Source organism: Oncorhynchus kisutch, linkage group LG30, assembly GCF_002021735.2.
Source record: "Oncorhynchus kisutch isolate 150728-3 linkage group LG30, Okis_V2, whole genome shotgun sequence".
Classification (NCBI taxonomy): domain Eukaryota; kingdom Metazoa; phylum Chordata; class Actinopteri; order Salmoniformes; family Salmonidae; genus Oncorhynchus; species Oncorhynchus kisutch.
This window is the reverse complement of record NC_034203.2, coordinates 16,289,666-16,310,109: the sequence shown is the minus strand read 5'-3', so window position 1 is coordinate 16,310,109 and position 20,444 is coordinate 16,289,666. Positions and strand designations below refer to the sequence as shown.

Here is a 20,444-nt window from a genome sequence, read left to right as displayed (position 1 = left end):
TCTGTCTTTCTCTATATTCTCCTGTCCCTCTGTCCCTCTGTCTCTCTGTCCATCTGTCTTTCTCTATATTCTTCTGTCCCTCTGTCCCTCTGTCTCTCTGTCCATATGTCTTTCTCTATATTCTTCTGTCCCTCTGTCCTTCTGTCCCCTCTGTCTCTCTGTCCCGCTGTCCAGCAGCCCTCAACTGAGCAAACAGATGAAAGACACAATCTGGGATTACATTTTCATACAAAATGGTGATATCCTAGTCATTACATTACATTGCCCAACAGGTATACGACTCCTTTAATCCATGTTTAAACGGACTACTGGTCTCTCTGGGCTCTCTTTTGATCACCTTAGGATCCACTGGGGCCTGTGTGGAGTTTAGAAGGGGGTGTTGAGGATCAATTTAAAGTGATCCCACCCTGTGAAAGCCCTAAGGTCACATCATAGTGGGCGAGAATTAGATATATTATTCCCTGACCGCAGGAGCTACCCAGGTCATACTATGGGCCCTAGTCATTACATTACATTGCAGGATTTATCCCAAGTCTTTGACACCTGTTGCTTCTGTGTGTCTCTCTAATAAAGGTCAAGGGTTTACTTTACATTCCAAGTCTTAGAAATACATTTTGTTGCCCCCCTCCTCCATTCAAAATAACAGCTTTCCTGTTTCGTTTTTCTAACCGGCCAATCAGAATAACCATTATCTGTTATGTGTTTGCAGCCAGCCACTCAGACGAGGGTTCGGACGTGGACTCCGAACCGGGCCTGCCACTAAAGAGGAAACAGCGTCGCAGTAGGACCACCTTCTCAGCCGAGCAGCTGGAGGAGCTGGAGAGAGCCTTTGAACGAACACACTACCCTGATATATACACCAGAGAAGAGCTAGCTCAGAGGGCCAAACTCACAGAAGCCAGAGTTCAGGTTAGTGAAGACCAATACACACACAGGCAAGAATGCAGACATACACACAGAAGTACACAAACATGGGCAAGCACATACACACACATGGCAGGCAGGCATGCATGCATGCTCAGATGCACACACACACACACACACACACGCACACACACACACACACACACACACACACACACACACACACACACACACACACACACACACACACACACACACACACACACACACACACACACACACACACACACACACACACACACACACACACACACAGACACCAGTTGTACTGGGATGTCTTTAACCCCTGCCGCCCCATACACACACACATTCTGGAGGTCTTTGTCCACAGTCCCAGGGGCCCAATCTGGTCTGCGACTGCTCTGTGATCTGCTGGGCTGGAGATTCCTGGGGATATGTGCAATATGGGTGTTAAACTGGCCTGGCATGGTGCCATTCACCCCTCCAGACATCAGTCACATGTCAGCTGTACACACACACACAGACACACACACACAGGCCTCACTGTATTCTCAGATATAAAAGTTTCCTTTTTTGACATCTTTTGTAAAAAGATATCTATTTAAAGCAACTAGCCATTAAAGTGATTTCATTGGTTTATGGGTTTGTCAGGATTCCCCAACAGGCGACCCATGGGCTGGAGATTTTAATTAGGCCCCCAAGTGTTCAAAACAAAAAAATACAAAGAATATATTTACATTTGTATATCATTTTCAGTGTTGGACATAAAAGACTGTAAAATCCCCAGGAAATCAGCTCAATGTGATTTTAATTGAGTCTGTTCCCCAATATCCCCACGCATAAATAGAGAGGCATACTGTATGTCATCGTATCCAAGTGGGATCCAGATTTGAAATGATTTTGTTTTTGTCAAAAACTGTTTGGGATTCTTGACGTCAATTTGCAGTGTTCAAATTATTTCTAAGTACAGTTGAAGTTTAAAACTTGTTTTTCAACCACTCCACAAATGTATTGTTAACAAACTATAGTTTTGGCAAGTTGGTTAGGACATCTACTTTGTGCATGACACAAGTAATTTTTCCAACAATTGTTTACAGACATATTATTTCACTTACAATTCACTGTATCACAATTCCAGTGGGTCAGAAGTTTACATACACTAAGTTGACTGTGCCTTTAACTTCTTGCGTCGAGCCATCCCGGATCTGGGATCGTGAATACAGCCTCAAGCTCATTACCATAACGCAACGTTAACTATTCATGAAAATCGCAAATGAAATGAAATTAATATGCTAGCTCTCAAGCTTAGCCTTTTGTTAACAACACTGTCATCTCAGATTTTCAAAATATGCTTCTCAACCATAGCAAAACAAGCATTTGTGTAACAGCTAGTGCAGCTAGCGTAGCATTTAGCGTTAGCATTAGCAGGCAACATTTTCACAAAAACCAGAAAATCATTCAAATAAAATCATTACCTTTGAAGAACTTCAGATGTTTTCAATGAGGAGACTCTCAGTTAGATAGCAAATGCTCAGTTTTTCCTGAAAGATTATTTGTTTAGGAGAAATCGCTCCGTTTGGTGCGTCACGTTTAGCTACAAAGAAAACCTGTATCCAGGAGTGTAATTATCACCGCAGCTCATTAGCATAACACAACGTTAACTATTCATGAAAATCGCAAATGAAATGAAATTAATATGCTAGCTCTCAAGCTTAGCCTTTTGTTAACAACACTGTCATCTTAGATTTTCAAAATATGCTTCTCAACCATAGCAAAACAAGCATTTGTGTAACAGCTAGCGCTGCTAGCGTAGCATTTAGCGTTAGCATTAGCAGGCAACATTTTCACAAAAACCAGAAAATCATTCAAATAAAATCATTACCTTTGAAGAACTTCAGATGTTTTCAGTGAGGAGACTCTCAGTTAGATAGCAAATGCTCAGTTTTTCCTGAAAGATTATTTGTTTAGGAGCAATTGCTCCGTTTGGTGCGTCACGTTTGGCTACCAAAAAAACCCGAAAATTCAGTTTGTCTGAACTTTTTTCCAAATTAACTCCATAATATCGACTGAAACATGGTAAACGTTGTTTAGAATCAATCCTCAAGGTGTTTTTCACATATCTCTTCATGATATATCATTCGTTGAAAGCCTCCTCTCTCCTCTCAATCACTGGATGACTGCGTGCAGCTTGTAGATTACGCACCAATTTAGACAAAGGACACCTGGCGGACCCCTGGTAAATGTAGTCTCTTATGGCCAATCTTCCAATGATATGCCTACAAATACGTCACAATGCTGCAGACACCTTGGAGAAACGATAGAAGGGCAGGCTCATTCCCGGCGCATTCACAGCCATATAAGGAGACAATGGAAAACAGAGCTTCAAAAATTCTGCCCATTTCCTGGTTGAAGTTTCATCTTGGTTTCGCCTGTAGCATGAGTTCTGTGGCACTCACAGATAATATCTTTGCAGTTTTGGAAACCTTAGAGTGTTTTCTTTCCAAAGCTGCCAATTATATGCATAGTCGAGCATCTTTTCGTGACAAAATATTGCGCTTAAAACGGGCACGTTTTTTTTATCCATAAATTAAAAGAGCGCCCCCTACATCCAAGAAGTTAAACAGCTTGGAAAATTCCTGAAAATGATGTCATGGCATAAGAAGCTTCTGATAGGCTAATTAACAACATTTGAGTCAATAGGAGGTGTACCTGTGGATGTATTTCAAGGCCTACCTTCAAACTCAGTGCCTCTTTGCTTGACACCATGGGAAATTAAAAATAAATCAGCCAAGACCTCAGAAAAAAAATGCAGACGTCCACAAGTCTGATTCATCCTTGGGAGCAATTTCCAAACGTCTGAAGGTACCACGTTCATCTGTACAAACAATAGTACGCAAGTATAAACACCATGGGACCACGTAGCTGCCATACCACTCAGGAAGGAGACGCGTTCTGTCTCCTAGAGATGAATGCACTTTGGTGCGAAAGGTGCAAATCAATCCCAGAACAACAGCAAAGGACCTTGTGAAGATGCTGGAGGAAACAGGTACAAAAGTATCTATATCCACAGTAAAACGAGTCCTATATCGACATAACCTGAAAGGCCGCGCAGCAAGGAAGAAGCCCGTGCTCCAAAACCGCCATTAAAAAGTCTGACTACGGTTTGCAACTGCACATGGGGACAAAGATGGTACTTTTTGGAGAAATGTCCTCTGGTCTGATGAAACATAAAATAGAACTTCACAAAATAGATGGCATCATGATGTGGGAAAATTATGTGGATATATTGAAGCAACATCTCAAGACATCAGTCAGGAAGTTAAAGCTTGGTCGCAAATGGGTCTTCCAAATAGACAATGACCCCAAGCATACTTCCAAAGTTGTGGCAAAATGGCTTAGGGGGTTAGGCGTCCCCGCTAGCGGGACAACTTCCGGTGAAACTGTAGGATGCGGAATTCCAAAAAATTATCTATAATATAACAAATTATGGATATTAAACATTTAGCTACATACAAGTGTCTCTAACTGCACTGTCCGATTTACAGTAGGCTTTACAGTGAAAGTATTCCATGTGATTGTTTGAGGACGGCGCCCCACAAAATATTTTTCCACCGGCACAGGTTTCATAAATTTACAAATAGCGATTAAATATTCACTTACTTTTTGAAAATCGTCCTTTGATTTGTCATCTAAAGGGTCCCAGCTATAACACTTAGTGTCGTTTTGTTAGATAAATCCTTCTTTATATCCCAAAAAGTCTGTTTAGTTTGGCGCCATCGAATTGAGTAATCCACTCATTCAGTATGCAGAGAAAGGAATACAAAAATCTACACCTAAACTTTGTTTCAACAAGTCAAAATATGTTTCTATTTACTCCTCAGATACCCTAAAATGTAATCAAACTATAATATTTCTTACAGAAAGGAGTATGTTCAATAGGAAACCGATTTTAGCACGTGTGTCTTGTCTTCATGGCGCGGGCAAACAAGACTGTATCCCTGTACAAAAACGGATAATTCTTATTTGTTTTGTAATTTACAAGTCTGAAACTTTGAACATACACTGCAGACACCATGTGGAAGCCATATCAATTGCATCCTGGGAGCTCAAATTGAGTATGTCCTTATACTTGCCATTGTAAGCGCATGGTCTCTCTTAAAAGAAAAATGCTGGTTTGTTTTTCTTTGGATTTTCTCCTACCATATCTATTGTGTTATATTATCCTACATGATTTTAACATTTCTACAAACCTCAAAGTGTTTTATTTCCAATGGTACCAATTATATGCATATCCTGGCTTCAGGGCCTGAGCAACAGGCAGTTTACTTTGGGCACGTAATTCAGGCGGAATTTGAGAAAAAAGCGGCTTAGCCCTAAGAAGATTTATTAAAGACATGGAACTTTTTAAAGATTGTCAGGAATTGTGAAAAACTAAGTTTAAATGTATTTGGCTAAGGTGTATGTAAACTTCTGACTTCAACTGTATATTCCCCCCCACCCCCCCGACCATCCACTCAAGGACAAATCGTCCCACGGCTGAATGTAATTGGGGACCTCTGTCAATGTAAACCCTGTGACTGAGTTAGACAAAGACGTAATGTCACTGTGGTTTCAAAGTGCACCAGATGTTCAGATCTCTATCTGTCGGTTCTGCTTGAGGCTACAGCACAGATACACACATACACACACACATACTGTTAGCGGGCACACACACATTGAATACTCTCACACACTTTAGGCATGTCTATTGCGCACACACACACACACACACACACACACACACACACACACACACACACACACACACACACACACACACACACACACACACACACACACACACACACACACACACACACACACACACACTGTATGTACTATTTTTCACAAGAATAGATTCTCACGTCTTCTATTTTATTTTATTAGGTGTGGTTCAGCAACAGGAGAGCCAGGTGGAGGAAACAGGCAGGAGCCAATCAGCTAATGGCATTTAATCACCTGATCCCCGGCGGTTTCCCACCTTCGGCCATGTCGAGCTTGCAGCCATATCAGCTGTCAGACACCCCCTACCCTCCCACCTCCATCTCACAAAGTGAGCACACCTTCACCTTCCACTTCTCTCTGTGATCTCATTCTATATCAACAGAGGTCATCTACAGATGTGATGTATTTGACTCAAGATCAATAGCCTAGTCCTAATCCATTCTCTTTCTCTCTCTCTCTCTCTCTCTCTCTCTCTCTCTCTCTCTCTCTCTCTCTCTCTCTCTCTCTCTCTCTCTCTCTCTCAGCAGTGTCAGAGCAGCACAGTACGGTCCACAGGCCTCAGCCTCTCCCCCCCACCTCGGTGCACCAGGGTGGGCTTGGCTCCTCAGTGGGGACCCAGGACGGGAGTTCGGCCTACTGCCTGTCCTCCGGACGCCACGGCTTCTCAGGCTACTCAGACAGCTTTGTGCCCCCCCCTGGCCACTCCAACCCAGTCAACCCCAGCATTAGCAACGGCCTCTCACCGCAGGTCAGTCATTCAATGTCAACTGTAGCTAGCAGCACAAACATAAGTGTTTTGCTATGCAACATGTCGATTCCATAGTTTCAATTTTATACCATCGGAATGGTAAACCCTGTTTAGGGGGTTTGTTCTTGATAACTTTCGGTAGATGTATTAGCTCGGTGACTGAGTGGATTTGACATCCATTTGTCAGATGCATTCAATAGGGATGACTTGTGCTATGCAAATGTTTCATGAAGAGAGAGGAGACAGTAGAAGATGGAGGGAGTGTGAGAGTGGACGATATTAAGAGGAAGAGTGGCAGATGGAAGATGACACAAATGAAAACGGAAAATACAATTATGGCCGATTACACAGTCATTAGAGGCCATAGCGGGTTCCGTACGCCGTGAGGGGGCCGTCCTAACAGGCGGAAAACGAGCTTTTAACCGCCACAAATGGTGGCCAGGCCCCACGCAATGCACGCTGGGTCCTCGCCCCATGAGAGAGAGCACTTCTTCCTATTTCTGTGACAAGGGGAACCCTGAGGGCGTGTGTGTGTGTGTCTGCTTGTCATTTTCATCAGCAAATGACAGCAGGACAACACAACCTGGTGATCCGTGAAACCATTTGGGAAATGGACAATAATTGACTACTTAAACTGAGAACAGCAGTAAAACACATTGGTTCCTTCACAAGCTGGTGCTGACTAGGCCACAAGCCACCACTTGAGTAGAGTCGACTTAACGCACGCAAACGGTCAGTAGATGCCTTCTTCTCTTCTAAGAGGACAAATCCATTCGATTGCTTTTACTCTGCTTGGAGGCCAAAGGTGCTTCTCTCTCATAGCTGTTTTTCACCATCAGCCTCCCTGAGAGGGTCTTTCCCTTTAGAGAGTGGCTATCTTAGCTTGCATATGGAAGCATACATGCACACGTGCACATGCACGATCAAACGCACACGTCTGGAATGTATGCGTCCGTCCTGAATTGCAATTATGAAACGTTCCAGTGTGCTAATTGATTGGAATGAAGGAATCTATCCCTTAGTGATGCGGTGTGTAATTTATGCAAATGACTCACTTTGTTGACTAATTTGTTTTAATTCATGTATTCATCTGCAGTTTTTTTAATGCATATTGGAATATGCTCATTTGCATTTCAGACTGGATGGAACTTTGAAATAATAAAAGTAATACGAATTAATAAATTTGATGACATTTATAGTGAGTGGATAAAAACCTTTAAAACTTTACAATTAGACATACCAAATAAACGCACACACAAAGCTATATAAACTCTGCAATGTCTACACAGAAAATCCTCAATACTGTGGATTCCCACTGAGCACAGACATCAGTTCAACGTCTAGTTTTGGATTTACATTTGGTTGGGTTGTCAACTAATGTCAAGTCAACGGGATATCAACCAAATAATTGGTTGGGTAAAAAAACAAACATTTTTGATTATTGATTATATTTTTCAAATCAAATCAGTTTTCCATGTTGATTCAACGTCATGACAGAATTTTTGGTTTGAAATGACGTGGAAACCTAGTTGATTCAACCAGTTTTTGCCCAGTGGGTTGTTACAGTATATCGTTCTTTTGGGCTGTCTGATCGTTAAACAGTGCTGAATGACACTTCTTGGTGCGTTTCGAAATTATTTGAGGTTTTAGTCCATGAAAAAACAATTAATGTGTTTTTTTGTTGTTGTTGTAGCTCTGTGAATGGTTACCCTTTGGTTATATGGTGTAGGAATACATCATCACTCCGAGTTAGCCCTATTTTATGAGAAGTTCGGCCTATGCTCTGAGTGGTAGTGCTTCGGTTGGTAGTAAAACATGAAGGTTTAGGGGACCAGTCTAGCCTGCCCCAGTGTACTGTGGGATATCTCCCTGGGGTGTGGGGTCTCAGACGTCTGGCTAGCTGATCCGGGGCATACCAGAGGAATCTGTTCTCACCAGTGCAGCAAGCGGCCAGGCTTTGCACCCCGATGAGGCTTAATCCCCGGAACCACCGAGAAGCAGAGACACCCCCAGGAACCGCCATGGGCTTCAATCACAGAGGAGAAAGGCTGGAGGAATACACACGCTGGCTTAGACACACATACAGTGAGCTCCAAAAGTAATGGGACAATGACACGTGTTGTTGTTTTGCCTCTGTCCTCCAGCACTTTGGATTTGAAAAGATACAATGACTGTGAGGTGAAAAGGTAGACTGTCGGCTTTAATTTGAAGGTATTTTCATCTATATCGGGTGAACACTTCTACATGAATGTGGATGCTACCATGATTAAGGATGATGAATGGACCATGAATGAACCGTGAATAATGACGGGCGAGAAAGTTACAGATGCACAAATATCATGATGTTTATTCCACTAACTTTCTCACTCACCTTTATTCCCGATTCATTCAGGATTACCCATTATCATGGTAGCATCCACATTAATGTAGACATGTTTAGAAACATATTCTATTCTTATTTACGATAAAAGTGACTCCAAAATGACACAGTACATGATTTACCATTCATCTATATTGGGCAGAAAATTATCTGAAACACAACCAAAACAAACAGCAAATGCATCCAACAAATGTGTAGAGCCACAAGCTTGATGTAGCTCATTGCGGCTATGAATACGGGACCAAATACTTAACTTTTTACTACTATAATACACATATAAGTGAATTTATCCTATTGCTTTTGGTCCCCTAAAATGGGGGGGGGCTACAGTGGGGCAAAAAAGTATTTAGTCAGCCACCAATTGTGCAAGTTCTCCCACTTAAAAAGATGAGAGAGGCCTGTAGGTACACTTCAACTATGACAGACAAAATAAGAAAAAAAATCCAGAAAATCACATTGTAGGATTTTTTATGAATTTATTTGCAAATGATGGTGGAAAATAAGTATTTGGTCAATAACAAAAGTTTATCTCAATACTTTGTTATATACTCTTTGTTGGCAATGACAGAGGTCAAACGTTTTCTGTAAGTCTTCACAAGGTCTTCACACTGTTGCTGGTATTTTGGCCCATTCCTCCATGCAGATCTCCTCTAGAGCAGTGATGTTTTGGGGCTGTTGCTGGGCAACAGAGACTTTCAACTCCCTCTAAAGATTTTCTATGGGGTTGAGATCTGGAGACTGGCTAGAGCACTCCAGGACCTTGAAATGCTTCTTACGAAGCCACTCCATCGTTGCCCGGGTGGTGTGCTTGGGATCATTGTCATGCTGAAAGACCCAGCCATGTTTCACCTTCAATGCCCTTGCTGATGGAAGGAGGTTTTCACTCAAAATCTCACGATACATGGCCCCATTCATTCTTTCCTTTACACGGATCAGTCGTCCTGGTCCCTTTGCAGAAAAACAGCCCCAAAGCATGATGTTTCCACCCCCATGCTTCACAGTAGGTATGGTGTTCTTTGGATGCAACTCAGCATTCTTTGTCCTCCAAACACGACGAGTTGAGTTTTTACCAAAAAGTTATATTTTGGTTTCATCTGACCATATGACATTCTCCCAATCTTCTTCTGGATCATCCAAATGCTCGCTAGCAAACTTCAGATGGGCCTGGACATGTACTGGCTTAAGCAGGGGGACACGTCTGGCACTGCATGATTTGAGTCCCTGGCGGCGTAGTGTGTTACTGATGGTAGGCTTTGTTACTTTGGTCCCAGCTCTCTGCAGGTCATTCACTAGGTTCGCCCCGTGTGGTTCTGGGATTTTTGCTCACCGTTCTTGTGATCATTTTGACCCACGGGGTGAGATCTTGCGTGGAGCCCCAGATCGAGGTAGATTATCAGTGGTCTTTTATGTCTTCCAATTCCTAATAATTGCTCCCACAGTTGATTTCTTCAAACCAAGCTGCTTACCTATTGCAGATTCAGTCTTCCCAGCCTGGTGCAGGTCTACAATTTTGTTTCTGGTGTCCTTTGACATCTCTTTGGCCTTGGCCATAATGGAGTTTGGAGTGTGACTGTTTGAGGTTGTGGACAGGTGTCTTTTATACTGATAACAAGTTCAAACAGGTGCCATTAATACAGGTAACGAGTGGAGGACAGAGGAGCCTCTTAAAGAAGAAGTTACAGGTCTGTGAGAGCCAGAAATCTTGCTTGTTTGTAGGTGACCAAATACTTATTTCCCACCATAATTTGCTAATAAATTCATAAAAAATCCTACAATGTGACTTTCTGGATTTTTTTTCTCATTTTGTCTGTCATAGTTGAAGTGTACCTATGATGAAAATTACAGGCCTCTCTCATCTTTTTAAATGGGAGAACTTGCACAATTGGTGGCTGACTGAATACTTTTTTGCCCCACTGTATATACAAAAAGTGCTGCAATTTGTAAATGGTTAACCCGATATGGATGAAGATACCCTCAAATTAGAGTTGACAGTCTGGACTTTAACCTCAAAGTCATTGAATCATTTTTAAAGTGCTGGAGTACAGAGCCAAAACAACAAAATGTTTCACTGTCCAAATACTTATGGAGCTCGTGAATGTGAACGTACAGGCAAACATAGGCTGAGACACATTAGGACTTTCCCTAACAAAAAATATCTTAGCCACCCGATTTGACAAAAACAAATGTATGTGTATTTTTCCATATATGTTTGAGTAAAATCAACTATATGCAGGCTACTGAGCTGGTCTGATGCTTTAAGCACTGCAATTAAAAATGAAGACACACAAATTACTAAAGAGGGAGCCAGAGATCAATATAGCCTAACTGAAAAGAAAAAAACTGCTCCCGACCCATCCTGAAGCTGACCTTTGCAATACCAAGAGTTTGCAAAACTGTCATCAAGGCAAAGGGCGGCTTCTTTGAAGAATCTCAATTGTAAAATATATTTTGATTTGTTTAACACTTTTTTGGCTACTACAGGATTCTGTATGTGTTATTTCATAGTTTTGATGTCTTCACTATTATTCTACTATGTAGAGAATAGTAAAGATAAAGAAAAACCCTTGAAGGAGTAGGTGTTCTGAAACTTTTGACTGGTACTGTATATTTAAATTGCCGTTGCCAATATGTAAAAATACAAATAAAAACATTGATAAAAATAAATATCCTATGAATCACATTGGCTATGCATGGCCTGTCTGCAAGGAACTTGACACGTATCAACTACTATCTCTCTCTCTCTCTCTCTCTCTGTCAATATGTAATTCTTTCATTCTCTTCTGTCTCCCTTTGTCACTCTCATGCCTGTTTATCTCTACTTTCTCTCTCTCTCTCCCCCTCTCTCAATCTGTCTATCTCGCCACTCTCTTTTCTCTACCTCTGTCTCACTCCCTCTCTTTCTCTCCTACTTTGAGAAGCTCCACAGTGATGGTGAGTTAAGCCAATCAGAAATAGTATCAGATCCCCAAATGGGCACATTTATAGGCCTACATTTGCGTGCAGGCCAGGTAGCCTACTTCTGTGCGTAATCAGGTGCGGTTAGATCAGGTTACACAACATTGACAGGAGTGCTCCAAACAAAAGACAATGAATAAATTGAAAACTCATAAATGGAATGAAATTAACCCAAACTTGTAGCCTAAGTTGTGCGCTCTGCAAACAACGTGTCCACTTCTACAATGACATCGGTAAGACTGTAATAATAATATATTGAATGCATTAACAGAAAGGACCATAACAAACAAACATTGTAGATGAGAAATGATGGTAATTATTGGTAAATGTACTACTGGTGTTACTGGAGTGCCATCCCCGCGGCCTCCCCAATGGATTAGTCCCCTCAGACAGGAGTGAATCAAACAGGTGTCTCGTGTGCCGTAATTGTTTTAATATATCATTTGCCACTGCTTGACTAAAATAAATCTTGGTTGAAAAACAGCCTATCGACCAAACAATTGACCAGTCGACTAAATGGGGTCGGCCCTAGTGCGCATGCGCAAACAGTCTCAGACACACACAGGCATGCATGTAAACACACACATGCACACAGGTTTTTTTTGATCAGATAACCGTATCAATTGGATTGTATACAGTTATCTCTCCTCTAATCCCGTATCTGACCTCAAATCGGAGGAAATATGGGTTAAATTCTAATTCTCTCGCCATGACGGCAGTACAATGTCCACATGTAATAAGGATCTATACGTATTGTTATCTACACTTTTAACATTTGGGTTTTCCATTCAGAAAAAATCATTTACATATATTTCCCCACCCTCAATCCACACATATACTCAAACATACACAGATGCACGGGCATGCACAGACAAACACACACACACACACACACACACACACACACACACACACACACACACACACACACACACACACACACACACACACACACACACACACACACACACACACACACACACACACACACTGTAAGATGAATGGGATGTGTTGACCTCCATGTGTTTCCCATTTGTAGTCAGTCACACATCAGCATGTTCCTGAGACGCGTAAGGTTAGATTCCTCTGACAGAGCTCCTGTAAATTACATACTCTCAGACAGATATTGTGTATGTGTGTGTGTGTGGCTGTCGGGCATATATGTCTGTGTGTGTGTGTGTGCGTGTGTGTGTGTGCGTGTGGCTGCCAGGTGGGGAAGCAACACGATTATCCTTCAATTATTCACCATTAGTTCAGCATTCTGCCATTTTCTCTGCCTCTTTTTAAAGTGTCTCTTTCGGTTTATTTCTCACAGTATTGTCTCTCTTTTGCTCTCTCTCTCTATATATGTCACTCTTTCATGATCTTGTCTACCTTTGTCACTCTCGTGCCTGTTTATATCTACTTTCTCTCTCTCCCCCCCTCTCTGTCTATCTCTCCCTCCTTCTCCCTCTCTCTCTTGCTGTATGTTTCTAACGGTCACTAACTCCACCTATTTTCCCCTCCGTTTTGGCGATATCTCGTCACACACAAACTCTCATGCAGCTGTTCACGATGTATCACCAAGGAGACCTCTTAACCCCTAACAGAAAGTGCTTCACACACACACACGCACACACACACACACACACACACACACACACACACACACACACACACACACACACACACACACACACACACACACACACACACACACACAGACACACACACACACACACACACACACACACACACACACACACACACACACACACACACACACACACACACACACACACACTTACTTATTGGAAATGTGTTAAAGAATCATACTCCTTGTTCCCACGTACCCTGTGGCCTTTCCATGTAGGCCCCATAAGGACACAGTGAATTTGGGCATCAAATGAGAAAGCTGGAGAGAGAGAAAGGGAAGGAGGGAGAAGACTGAGTGGGTGGGGATGGAAGGGAGAGAGGGAGAGGGAGAAAAAGAAGGATTCACGTCTGTTTTTCTCCTTTAGTATACTGTCCAAACACATAAACGGTCATTCATAAATTGTATCATGTTAAACACACCATCTGCTTTATCTAGTAGACTCTGACAACGAAATTAATTAACAAGTTATTTACCATAGGTTTTGTATTGTGAATGTCTTTTTACTATGTTTATAAAATATAACATGTTTCATGAAAAATGTAAATTTAGCATAGTAAATAACCTCCATGAACAACCTTTTCGATTCCATTCCATAGGATACAGTAAAAACTCCACAGAGTCATTCTGAAAATGCTATTTAGTGGTGTAGTGGACCAGAACTGTGCGGTCCCGAACTGATGCGGGCTCCCCCGTCCGTCTGTCACTTAGGAAATGATGTAACAGGAACCATGTGTCTGGGTGAACACAGTATAATGTGTCTCATATGGTCACAACCAGGAGAGGAGAGGAAAGGAAAGAAGGAGAGGAGAGGAGAGGAGAGGAGAGGAGAGGAGAGGAGAGGAGAGGAGAGGAGAGGAGAGGAGAGGAGAGGAGAGGAGAGGAGTAAAGAAGGAGAAGAGAGGAAAGGAAAGAAGGATAGGAGAGGTTATTCTAGAAACTATGTATAATATAACAGAACCAAGTTACATAGTCATGGTCAGTAAGAATCAACAGGGTTACAGTTGTCTGTCAATGAAGAGTAGGCATACATGTCAAGTTGAAGACTCATAAAGACGTTGCGTGATTTTTGTATAGATGATTTAATTTTTTATGGGTAGTCGGATGTACAGTTTGTTACAGGACCCTAAGGTATTTTCTAACAGCCTTCAAAGAATGTCAGAAATTCAATGTGTCCTCACAAATATATTCCTGGAAAATCCATCTAATGTTTCCCGAGACTGAGTTGAAAGACGTTTTCTCTGATGTGAACTGACATCTTTTTTTTTAGGCCCGGTGAGGATTAGTAACTTTTACAACTGTAATAGATTCACCAGTCAATCCCTGTTGTTCTTCCTCCATCTTGAACTCTCCTCTCGTCCTCTTTGACACAGTCAGCATTCCTAATATGTACTGTGTGACTCTGTACATACCCCAACTCGTGATATGATCGCTCAAATTGAACTTTCATGCATATGTCCTTTTGACATCAATACAAAAGTATGTTATGTGTGAAAAATACTGTTGCATGAGCAAAAGCATGTGTTACATGTGCAAAAGATACAGTACTATACTAAAGATACAGTACTATACTAAAGATACAGTACTATACTAAAGATACAGTACTATACAAAAGATACAGTACTATACTAAAGATACAGTACTATACAAAAGATACAGTACTATACTAAAGATACAGTACTATACTAAAGATACAGTACTATACTAAAGATACTGTACTATACTAAAGATACAGTACTATACTAAAGATACAGTACTATACTAAAGATACAGTACTATACTAAAGATACAGTACTATACTAAAGATACAGTACTATACTAAAGATACAGTACTATACTAAAGATACTGTACTATACTAAAGATACAGTACTATACTAAAGATACAGTACTATACTAAAGATACAGTACAGCTATTTGTACGTTTGTCTTCATGGATTAAGCCATGTAAGGGCTGTACTTACAGTTCAAGTCGGAAGTTTACATGCACTTAGGTTGGAGTCATTGAAACTCGTTTTTCAACCACTCCACAAATTTCTTGTTAACAAACTATAGTTTTGGCAAATCTACTTTGTGCATAACACAAGTCATTTTTTCCAACAATTGTTTACAGACAGATTATTTCACTTATAATTCACTGTATCACAATTCCAGTGGGTCAGAAGTTTACATACACTAAGTTGACTGTGCCTTTAAGCAGCTTGGAAAATTCCAGAAAATGATGTCATGGCTTCAGATGCTTCTGATAGGCTAATTGACATCATTTGAGTGAATTGGAGGTGTACCTGTGGATGTATTTCAAGGCCTACCTTCAAACTCAGTGCCTCTTTGCTTGACATCATGGGAAAATCAAAAGAAATCAGCCAAGACCTCAGAAAAAAATTGCAGACCTCCACAAGTCTGATTCATCCTTCGGAGCCATTTCCAAATGCCTGAATGTACCACGTTCATCTGTACAAAAAATAGTATGCAAGTATAAACACCATGGGACCACGCAGGCGTCATACCGCTCAGGAAGGAGACGTGTTCTGTCTCCCTGTGATCCACTTACTTTGGCGTGAAAAGTGCAAATCAATCCCAGAACAACAGCAAAGGACCTTGTGAAGATGCTGGAGGAAACAGGTACAGAAGTATCTATATCCACAGTAAAACGAGTCCTATGTCGACATAACCTGAAAGGCCGCTCAGCAAGGAAGAAGCCACTGCTCCAAAACCGCCATAAAAAAAAGCCAGACTACGGTTTGCAACTGAACATGGGGATAAAGATGGTACTTTTTGGAGAAATGTCCTCTGGTCTGATGAAACAAAAATAGAACTGTTTGGCCATAATTACCATTGTTATATTTGGAGGAAAAAGGGGATGCTTGCAAGCCGAAGAACACCATCCCAACCGTGAAGCACGGGGGTGGCAGCATCATGTTGTGGGGGTGCTTTGCTGCAGGAAGGACTGGTGCACTTCACAAAATAGATGTCATCAGGAGGATGGAAAACTATGTGGATACATTGAAGCAACATCTCAAGACATCAGTCGGGAAGTTAAAGCTTGGTCGCAAGGGGTTTTCCAAATGGACAAAGACCCCAAGTATACTTCCAAAGTTGTGGCAAAATGGCTTAAGGACAACAAAGTCAAGGTATTGGAGTGGCCATCACAAAGCCCTGACCTCAATCCTATAGAAAATGTGTGGGCAGAACTGAAAAAGCGTGTGCGAGCTAGGAGGCCTACAAACCTTACACCAGCTCTGTCAGGAGGAATGGGCCAAAATTCACCCAACTTATTGTGGGAAGCTTGTGCAAGGCTACCCGAAACATTTGACCCAAGTTAAGCAATTTAAAGACAATGCTACCAAATACTAATTGAGTGTTTGTAAACTTCTGACCCACTGGGAATGTGATGAAAGAAATAAAAGCTGAAATAAATAATTCTCTCTACAATTATTCTGACATTTCACATTCTTAAAATGAAGTGGTGATCCTAACTGACCTTTGACAGGGAATTTTTACTAAGATTAAATGTCAGCAATTGTGAAGAACTGAGTTTAAATGTATTTGGCTAAGGTGTATGTAAACTTCCAACTTCAACTGTATCTATTCATTTGTTTGTGAACAAATGAAACTTGCGTAACCTGTATGAGAAAAAGTATTCTGTTAAATGTTATCCTTCTCTATTCTTCATGTCTACCACATTCTACAATACTCTACTCTATTCCACTGTATCCCACCACAATCCATTCCATTCTAACCTCTCTCCTCTGTCTCTCCAGGTGATGGGGCTGTTGAACCCGGGAGGAGTGCCCCACCAGCCTAGCCACCAGAGTGACTTTGCCCTCTCTCCCCTGACTGGTGGGATGGAGCCCGGGGGTGGTATGGCGGCCAGCTGCCACGGCTCCCAGCGGGGCCTGGAGGGTCTGCCAGGCCTGACCAGCATGCCCACCCTGCCCAACTCCCAGTCCTACTGCCCGCCCACCTACAGTTCCCCAGCCTACGCTATGGACCACCACCCCTCATACCAGTACGGACAGTATGGACAGAGCAAGGTGGGTCATGTGAGTTTTATGTGCAATGATCTAATCATGTCAAGGTATTTTTAAAGGTATTTGTGTATTAGTTATTTTGATCCTTTTTTTATTTGAATGCAATTGATTGTAAGTTATTCTGAAAAGAACATTCTGCTTAAATGTCTGTATAAAAGACACATTAGATTAGCATTAGAGGTATACTAACTCCATTCATTTCTATATACCGGTATATAGTCTCCTATGATTAAAGACCATACTCAAGGTTTAGGTTTTCAGAATCATAACCCACGTTAATTGCAAAGGCCAACATGATGAGTGAGCCTCTTGAATCACGCTCTCAAATCAGGCTGTGACATTACATGTATGTCAGAGGCACGGCTAGTAGTCCAGAGGGCACTTCGGTTTACATTACTATTAGCTTCAAGCACTTACCCACGCCATATATCCACGTGGCCCGATACAGAGGTATGTCAGTGGGGCCTCCCCCATAACCATCAGCCTGTGACCTTCCACGACCCGTGTGATGAGCTGGACCACCAAACCCTCCGCTCACTCACCTAGCCATGTAATGACCCCTGGGTAACAAAGATACCTCCCCAAATCAAATGGGCGGCTTCCCCAAAACATGTTTGACAGGCAGGGGGGGGGGGGGGGGTGAGGTACACTGCCACATGTTGAGTAGTGTATACTGGCCCATCAGTGGCGGCATCTTGATGTCATTAATTTGGCTCGGGACCTGTGTGCAGGCAGCTCGCAGGGGTAGGGGGTTGGTAAGAGAGGGGTGGGTGGAAGGTGGGTTTGAGAGGGGGCCTTTTTAACGGGGAGCGAAATGGCCTCTGGCAGGCGGGGATTAGAACCATGTGTTTCTGTGCAGGTCAGATGCAGTCTGAGTTGTTGTTGATCACTGGAGCAGAGCCACAGCCAGGACCAACGCAGCAAGGGCAGTACAGTACAGCCCAGCCACAGGGAAAAGCCCCAGATCTGCCTCACACTCCTTGCCTCTCTTTAACTCCCTCAACCCCTCCCTTCTCTCCACCTCTCACTGCTCTCATCCCTCTCACCCACTATTTACCTCCTTACTCATCAGGCATGATGTTTCCCTGACACAGGAGGTAGAGAGTGACATGAAACCCAATGGAGAACAGTTCCAACCCTTCCCCTCTTTTTCTCCTTTTCTCTCAGGTGCCTTTCATTATCTGAAGCCCCACCATGGCCAGGAGTGGATGAGATCTCTGGTCAACCCGACAACTCTGGAGCACTCCCCTTTCCTCTCTTCTTCCCCCCTCTGCCTTCTCCCCACCCAGCCCCTGAGGAGAAGGGACAACCCAGAGAGATGGAGGGAAGGGGGTTGTTTTGGGGATTCGGGGATGTGAGGGGGAGGGTTGACTCAATGGGATAATCAGGACCAAAGGGGAAGCCCTCTCTAGTTACCTGGCACTCGCCCCGCTCGCGCTTCACTTCATGCTCCGAAAACCAAGCACGCCTCGCTCTCCATGCTTGACGAGAAAAATAAATGGAGAGAAGGAGAAGAAGAGGATTAAAAAAAAGGAGTGAATTAAACCCCAACAAAAAACCACATTCACTCATTCAACACTCTGCCTTTGATTTGTAATAAGTGGCAGAGAGTGGGAGAGGACTGGGTAAACAGTTTTCCTTCCATGGATGTGCTTTCAGGGTATATTGTGATGAAGGGAGGAAAATAAGGTTTTAGGGCACAATCCCGAGGCATAAGGATGATGTATGGACCTGCAATAGGCACACCGCTCACTCAGCCACAATGCTCTATGTAAAGGCACTCACAATGTCAGAGGGAAATACTGCGTGCTGAGACTTTGTATTATTTGATATGAATTGGGGAAATTAAATGTGTTCTATCAGGAGAAGAAAAACTGCCATCAATTTGATTTGTAAAAATGACTCTAAGCATATGTACTGTAGGTCTGGACAGTGAAGGTCTGGACAGTCTTTCACCCAACTAGGATGATAGAGAGAGAAATATACTGTAGTAGATGGAAGCGGCGGCAACCCAAAGAAGTGCAATACATTCAAACCTCAGATGAAATGAATTGACACATCCCTGTATAACAATCTCCTCAATTAACTGACTACATCCTTTTTGTAATCCATATTGTTTTGAGCAAAAACAATGGTAGCTGGGTTGCACGGATCACTTTGAAGCGAGAATCATCCTAACACAAGATCTGTGCACGTACAGGTAGCTTGGACTTTTGCATAAACCTTGCATTGATTTCAATGGCAGATTTGAGAAGAAATCGGAGTAGGACCAGGGCCTATATTCAGAAAGTATCTCAGAGTAGGAGTACTGATCTAGGATCAGGTCCCTCCTGTCCATATAATCATATTAGTTATGATCAAAATGACAAAACAGCATTCCTACTCCGATACACTTTGTGAATACAGGCCCAGGCTACCAGTCACAGTCCAATCAAGTGTAAATCGGACCTGGTAAAACATACCACTCTCATTCATTTAGTATTTATTCAGTCCACCTCTTCTCTGTTATTATCCCTGATCATAGCATTCAGTTGTGTGGAAATCAAACCTTTATTTTTCTGCCTTGTTTCCTTTGTATGCATTTATCATTTTCATTTATGACTGCATAAGATGATTTGTGTTTTAATATGTCTCGTGTCAAATGCAGCACTATTTACTATTTATAATAAAATATATAAAAATGTGTGCAGGCTGACGTGTTTTCATTTATTTCAAACCAATGTGTGTCTGTCTTTACCATACTGTCTATGGGCTTTACAATTTTGATTATGTACTGAAAAATGTAAGTACAGATATTAGCTAACTACGAGTTATGATAAGATATGAACTAGTTCTGAATTTGGGTAAATATCATTGATGAGATTACTGAGAACAGATTACTTGCCCATTCAGGACCTCTACATTTAGGTACATCTGATTTAGATACTCTGTGGCGTTCTTTAATCCTGGTCCCAGGGACCCAAAGTGGTTCACATTTCTGTTTTTGCCCTCACACTACACACCTGATTCAAATCATCAAAGCTTGATGATGAGTTGATCATTTCAATCAG

General features: G+C 42.1%; 1 protein-coding gene across 4 annotated transcripts in view; it reads left to right on the top strand.

The window, feature by feature from the left end:
* The window catches only part of LOC109874988 (paired box protein Pax-3), a 38,041-nt gene extending 18,188 nt beyond the window's left edge, over positions 1-19,853 (top strand). For 2 of the 4 annotated variants that reach the window (XM_031810884.1, XM_031810886.1), the window contains exons 5-9: positions 710-909; positions 5,812-5,977; positions 6,174-6,397; positions 17,125-17,397; positions 18,562-19,853. In XM_031810884.1, the coding sequence (XP_031666744.1) occupies positions 710-909; positions 5,812-5,977; positions 6,174-6,397; positions 17,125-17,397; positions 18,562-18,579 (881 nt within the window). In that variant the 3' untranslated portion in view covers positions 18,580-19,853. The remainder of the gene's footprint in view (positions 1-709; positions 910-5,811; positions 5,978-6,173; positions 6,398-17,124; positions 17,398-18,561) is intronic. The other 2 variants (XM_031810887.1, XM_031810885.1) reach the window with 1 other exon arrangement.
* The last annotated feature ends 591 nt before the right edge of the window (positions 19,854-20,444 follow it).